General features: G+C 37.3%; 1 protein-coding gene across 1 annotated transcript in view; it reads left to right on the top strand.

The window, feature by feature from the left end:
• Nucleotides 1–2,833: 2,833 nt before the first annotated feature.
• Nucleotides 2,834–7,425, top strand: part of LOC107093408 (ecto-NOX disulfide-thiol exchanger 2-like) — a 49,940-nt gene continuing 45,348 nt past the window's right edge. Inside the window, exons 1-3 of the mRNA XM_015388451.1 lie at nucleotides 2,834–2,849; nucleotides 2,967–3,173; nucleotides 7,164–7,397. Coding sequence (XP_015243937.1) covers nucleotides 2,834–2,849; nucleotides 2,967–3,173; nucleotides 7,164–7,397 — 457 coding nt within the window. The remainder of the gene's footprint in view (nucleotides 2,850–2,966; nucleotides 3,174–7,163; nucleotides 7,398–7,425) is intronic.

Raw genomic sequence — 7,425 nt, 5'->3', positions numbered from 1 at the left:
AAAGTAGTATCCATCAATCTTTTGACTCTCCATTTATTTTCCATCCATAAATGAATTCTCATTTTATATCCATTTTACTATCCAGGAATGTGTTTATTCATCCATTCATCAGTCCATGAAAAGATAAAAAAAAACATTTCCTTGTCAGCATATTTATTTACATTCATTTTTCTAACTATGGCATAAACTATAACTCTGATAAATGCTACTTAGAATATGTATTGAACATGGATTTAGATTTTTAAACATTTTCCAGCCTTATTTAGTGCAAAATTAGGTGAAGTGGACAATATGCAAGAAGGCTTATTTATATATATCTAATTGGGAAATTTTACATTAGATAATTTGTTTTAAATTATACAATTAGCCTTCAGTGGAATTTAAGATGGTTTGTTAAATGATAAAATTATAAATATTAGACTATTAAAAGTACCAGATGTTCATGTAATAATTTAGGTCTAGATTTTAATGAAACAGGTTCTAACTACTAACCCACAGCCTCACAAGGTCAGAGGTCAGCTGCATTTCATGAATTTGATGAGAAAATGTATATTTCAGATATTCATCAATCCATCCTCTCATCCAACCATTTCTCCCATCCATCCATTATTCTGTCCATCCATACATCCTCCCATCCATCCTTCAATCCATGATTTGATCCACTCATCCATTCTTCCATCCATTCATCCTCCCATCAATCCACCGTTTATTCCATCCATTCTTCCATTCATCCTTCCATCTACTCATTCTTCTACAATGTTTCCATCTATACATTCTTTCATTCACCCATCCTCTCATCATTTCATCCATCTATCCGTTCTTCCATCCATCCATTCTTCTGTCCATCCATACATCCTCCCAACCATCCTTCAATCCATCCTTTGATCCATCCATCCTTCCATTCTGCCATCCATCTATTCTTCCACCCATTCATCCTCCCATCCATCGTTTAATCCATCCATTCTTCCATTCATCCTTCCATCTACTCATTCTTCTACAATGTTTCCATCTATACATTCTTTCATCCTCCCATCCATCCATCCTTTCACCCATCCATCCAATCTGTTTTTCTCTGTCTCATTCTCTGATAAATCTCCAAACTGACATAGAAACCAGACAGTGTCAGCTCAAAGTTTCCTCGCCATGCAGTCTGACTACTAAGATTCTTGCTTTTTTGTCTTGCAGAATTGGTTCAGCCACCCTGTTGAGAAATCCCTCCTGGTTGTTTTCATTCAACGTGTTGCTATTCAGATCTCTCTGCTGTAGATGAAGGCTAGATTGAAGATAGGGCTGTCACTTTATTTGGGTAGAGAAGCTGCTTGTGCTGCAGTGAATTGAACAAAAAGGTGTGACCTATGTCTGCAAAATAGAAAACATCAAGAAGACAATGGTTTTAAAGGAGCTGAAACAATTTGATCCTGACCCATTTCAACAGTTTGAGGAAGAAAATACAGCAGCTTATTGTCACATTTAACAAACCTGAATAAATCAAAGTAATGCCACTCCCCCCCCCTCATCTCCTTTATGCCACACATATATATTGCCCCTAAATCAAGTCCTTTCCTCTCAGAGTATTGATATTTGCTGAGGTGGGAACAGCGGTGTCTGTGAGTGCAGGTCTTTATTGCAGATCTCCAGAAATACAGCACCCTCAGTGTTCCACTGATTATTTGGTTCACTCCTCATAGACTCTACTAATCATTCATCGTAAATGAGAAGCCTGATCTATTGGAGATTAGATCAGTCAACAATCATCTGTGTTGAATAAGTGATTTCTGCAATGGAGTGAACCTTCCACATGAGAGGATTCACAATCACATTGTTGCCAGAAGGATTGCCTATTCATTTTTTAGGATGGTTATGTTTTACTCCATTTGTGTGCATGACTTAATTGAATATAGCCTTAACCTTTAGAATTTCTTTCCACGATGCTCAAATGTATGTCTTTTTATTTAAATATTGTTAGGAAGATAAAGAATACACATTTATTTTTTTATTTAATTCAAATTCAATTTAGAAATACTTCATCAATTCCAAAAGAAAATTAAATCTTGTTGTAACTCGTGTCTTTTTTGCAGTGAAAGTGTATGGGTTTATTATAGGCCATCCATAAAAGGTATACAGCTATTCATACAACCTCACAGGTGTTCAGGCTTGCAGCTTAGAATAGGTGTTTTGTTTAATCTGAAATTTAGAAATATGTATAAAGACATGAAAAACAGCATCAAAATGGCGACATAGAATACCGTTACGTGGGCTTTATGCATGGAGGACCTCATTATCTACCCAATTATCTACTATAGATTGACATTCAGTCCATGCACCTATTCAATTAATGAGTAAACTTCAGATGTAATCATTCGTTTTTACATGCAGTGCTTCCCTGGTCGAAGCATGTTGTTGCTCTATGTATTATCTTTATTTCACATAAAAAAAACTATTTATATCCTATTGAATAAAACAAAGACAGAAACTAATCCGCAATGGCATCTTTCCAATTGCCGAAAGAAGTAATGGAAGCATTTGCTGCCATGCCGCATATTGTTTTCAGCCTCTCAAAGAGCATAACTCATACTTAAAATTAGATTTCACTTTTCCTCAAATGGCTGGGTCGTTTCTTCAGTTTGTGTATTTCATTTTTATTATCTTCTGCATAAATGTCAGTGTGCAGAATTATATTAGCTGCTTTGTTTATTCCAGTCCTGTTTGTCTTTATTTTTGCATGCACTGAGCCATTAAATATAAACCTGATGGTGGGCTCTCTTTGTTGCACTGACTCTTCCAATGTGGCCATGCGCTTCGTATTTGTTAGATTTGCTCTTAAATGGGAAAAATGGCTGTAGGAACCTGTCTGTGAACAACTTTGATATGCTCCAGCCTCACTCCAAACACCATGGACACACAAAACAATCTGCTATAATTACATTTTTCCTCATGCAGTGACTCTTTCCTTTCCTTTTGAACAGACCTTCCTCCTCCAGCCACAAGGGAACGCCCCCCAGGTTGCAAGACCGTGTTTGTCGGTGGTTTGCCGGAAAACGCCACGGAACAGCTCATCATGGAGGTTTTTGGGCAGTGCGGCGATATCACGGCCATTCGCAAAAGCAAGAAGAACTTCTGCCACATCAGATTCGCAGAGGAGTCCACAGTAGACAAGGCTCTCTTCCTGTCTGGTAAACTTTCATACCTTTAAAATCTCGACTGCACATTGCAGTTATTTTGTCAATGCAGTGCAGACCTAGTTGGAAGCAAATTTTTCAGTGTTGAATGATGAGAACTTTAATATATTAAAAACAGGATTATCAGGAGTGGTTGGGTTTGTTTGGTATCTTCCCACAGGCCCAGGTTGTAATCATATTCCATACATTGATGGATTCATGTGTTGACTTTTCTTTTCCAATTAAACAATTAATACATGAAAAGCAGCACAGTAGAAGATCTTTTTACAGAACTAAAGCTAAAACTATTTAACGTTATTAGTTCTGCATAAAGCCTATTTAAAGAGACACTATGTCAGTTTTTACAAAATAATATCTTTAAAATAGGCTTTTTATTTGACCCTTAACGACTAAAACATTGTTTCATGAGCAGACTGAATCAATAGGTCATTTCCGATGCATCTATAATCCTGTATCCAATTTTCCTGAAGTCAGAAGTTCCCACGCTGTTCTGCTGATGTGACGTCATGCTCCTCCATGTTGGATTGGTCCGACCTAGCAAACAATACAAACCTTATATTCAAGATGTTTTTTGTGGATACTCAGAAGAGATCAGCATCCAGCTAAACTCAGACAAGAACCGTAACTCCATCTAGGGAGAAAAAGTAAAAACAAAAAACCTTCCGTAAAAGTTTAAAAAACAATCCACTGGACTTGGTTTCCAAGGTTTGAAGACGTTTCTCTTCCCATCCAGGAAGCTTTCCTAATTCAAATGTCTGGATCCGCAGTGAGTTTGAGTCTTTATGTAGACAAGGCCTTGTATTGCTTGGCAACATGCAAATGGAAACTGACGAGTGGGTCGTTTGGTTCCATTGTTAGTCTGTAATATCTGAAACCTGTCTATGATTCTGAAGGTCGGTCTAAACTTTTACAGAATGACTATGACCTGGATAACTGAGAATCTTCATCAGCAAATAACGAAAAACCTTGATAATTATGAGCAGAAGAGTGCTGCAGTTCTGTGTTTCGGCCACAAAACATTACAAAACTCTGTAATGTGCCTTTAAAGACAAAGAAGTTTTACATCTAAAATGCATATATTTTTGATTCATTTCTGGCTTAATTACTACTCTGAATTAATTTTTATTTCAGAAAATGCATATTTTAAAGTTGGTGTACTCCAGTTAACAAGTATATAATGTGATAAATGAGTTGGCATTGGTTTCAGTGATCCATTAAATACAATTAGTTAATTCTCTGAATAATTGTTTCAGCACATAAGGGAATTTATCTAAAAAGCAGTTTATCTACTTTGTACATGTAGAGATGCATAATTTTGTAGAAAAAGGAAGTGTGTAATGTTTTTTTTTTTTTTTTTCGGCACTAGTGGCTCGTTTTTTCAATAGAATAACACGAAAGCGGTATGAGAGAGGGGGAGAGACACGTGGCAATGGTTGGATTCGAACCAGGTTCGGCCGCATCGAGGACTAAGGCCTCTGTACATGGGTCGTGCACGCTAACCAGTGCACCACCTGCGCGCCTGAACCGTCTAATCTTAAACTATTGTGCTTAGGGGAAAGAAAAGTGCTTTTGATATTTAATAGTAATCCATGAAAACCAAAACTCACTCTTATCTTTAAATGGAAGGTGCCTCAAACTATTGTTGAAGTAAAGCCTGTTTATAACTGAATTAAGTGTATAAATAGCATTTTTACCGCAACGCTTTCTCAAGAGACTTTTTATGATCTGAGAAGATGAGGTTATTTTTTTTTTTGCCTCTGTGATTGTATGTAATTAGTCCCTCAGCATGATGGCAACACCTACATACTTAACAGTTGGTACAATGTTACTAGGTAAGAACGTCTCATCTGGACTCCTTCAAACATTAGAGTGCGTTTAAGGAGTTGAGGTGAGACTTTAACATCTAAAACCACTGTGTTAACTGTTAAACACGGCGGTGGTGGTATTGTGGCGAAAGTCACTCTTGCACCATTTAATTATTGAAGGAGGCTTCCCATAAAGTCCCGTGCTCCGTCACAAATTCACACCATTTGAAATCTGGACTAAGTATAGTTTCCCAACACGACAATAATACTAAATATACTTTAGTAGCAGTTTTGGGAAAAAAAAGTAAAATTACCTCCAATTTGTTAAAACACTTTTCTACAATGCAGGCCTGAAAATTAAATAAAACTAGTTGGTTTCTTAAAGAGACATCTCTTTAAATAATAATGGAGATGGAAAATGCTATTTGGATTTAAATACATTCACAATCATTTTAAAGTTTAATGACAGTCAGGGTTTGAGGGTTTTTATTTAGAAATGTGAAGATCGGCCTGATTTATGACACCTAGCTGAGTTTGTTGTGTTGCATTTAACCTTAATTAGATTATTTAAAGCTCTAATTAAACAATTAGGAGTTACTTTATAGAGACAAACATGTAGCTGTGGCGTCGCATAGATCAGCATCAGTTCATTTTGGACTGAAAATGGGAAAAATTAGATCACAAAGGACCTTAAATTCCCAGTTTATCAGCTTGTGATTCAGAACAGTAATAGTGAGGAAAGACATAGTTCAGTAAGAAAAATCCAGATTACTAAATAATAAAAAAAATCTCTACCACCTATCTGGCTCCACTTTGTGTGCTTTTATCTCGTCTTCATTTTCAAGCTGAACAGAACAGAGATGCTCAATCTCTCTGTGGAAACCGATGACCACTCTCTCCTGCTTTAAAAAGCCCACTCAGATGAGCCAGCCTCTCAGAAATATTCCCAGCTTAAGTGAGTGTGTGTGTGTAAGCGTGTGTGTGCACAAATCCATGAGAGATAGTGAGTTTGAATGAGAGATCCCTTGATTTCAGCAGCCTCTCTTCTTACAGTGAGGTGTGGGTGCAGAGGTTCATATATTAGAGCGATGACAGGGCTATGTAGTTTCCCCATAAATAATCCCCCACCCACACACACTCAGGGAGAGCCTGTGCAAACAACAATACCCAGCAATGACACACTCAGGCAGCTCCAGCACACCAGCTTCTCCTCATATGAAATATTAAGGCTGCGCTAGATTAAGAGTCTAAGGCAGTGAGAGCAGACTGAAGTAGAAACTCCTAATTTTCTCTTTCATCTCGATTCCTGATTTGTCTGCAATCTCTTTCTTTGAGTATTTGGATCATTTAAACCACTTAAACAAAAGGATTGTAATTAATTCAACAGCTGGACATTTTTAAAACAAAACAAGTATGATAGAGTAGGTATAAGAGGGAAGTTAAGAGTGTTAATGAGGACTATTCTGGTCTCACTGAGCACATAGAGCTACACATATCAAACAAGATATGGAAAAAAAAAACAACTATAATGCATTATGTCCTCTAATACTAAGCTGTTTTTTGTCTGTTAAAATAGTTCTTTCTCTCCACTGTCACCGTGTGTTTCCTCAGGAGGAGAGGTTTCTGCACAGTCACCATATTGGTGGAAATAATGGAGCTAAAATTGTTATTTAGCTGTTTATAATACATCAATTATAATACATAAATTTTTGGTTTAGTCATGTGCTGTGAATTTTTTTTTTATTTTTCCAGAGATAGAAAAATCTGATTAATCCTTTCTTAATAAATATTTCACTATTAATTGACAGTCTGCTTCATGTCCCTAAAAACCTGGTGGTTTACGCTCTCATGGAATGTTGTTTTTATTTTTGTCTCCGAATATAAACTGTGTAAAGCATTTTAACCTGTAATCCTTAAATATTGTGACTGGAGGATTTACTGTGACTGTCTTCACAGAGAGCTAAGAAAGCAGAAGTCATTGATTTAAATTCTTTGATCCGTGAGAGTTAAGGTTAAGATACGACTGTAGAGATTTTGAAAAAGGGCTGCGTACTGCCTTTATACCAGGGCTGTTATTTTGGGATTGTATCTCTTATCTATATCATCTATTTTCAAATAAATTCAAAGGTTTTTTTGGTAAAAAATAGATTTTTAAACCAGTTATCTGTATCTTTGCTAGGTTATCGAATCCGTTTGGGCTCCAGCACAGACAAAAAGGACACCGGTCGCCTCCACGTTGACTTTGCACAGGCCAGAGATGACCTGTATGAGTGGGAGTGCCGCCAGCGCATGCTGGCCCGAGAGGAGCGCCACAGGCGCAAGATGGAGGAGGATCGCCTGCGGCCGCCCTCCCCTCCTCCGATTGTCCACTATTCAGAGCATGAGTGCAGCCAGCTGGGGGACAAAATCAAAGGTAGACACAGATGCTAGCAGCCTCTGAG

Source organism: Cyprinodon variegatus, unplaced genomic scaffold (assembly GCF_000732505.1).
Source record: "Cyprinodon variegatus isolate N-32 unplaced genomic scaffold, C_variegatus-1.0 Scaffold19, whole genome shotgun sequence".
Lineage (NCBI taxonomy): Eukaryota > Metazoa > Chordata > Actinopteri > Cyprinodontiformes > Cyprinodontidae > Cyprinodon > Cyprinodon variegatus.
The sequence above is the reverse complement of the archived record's forward strand: the minus strand, read 5'-3'. Positions and strand labels throughout refer to the sequence as shown.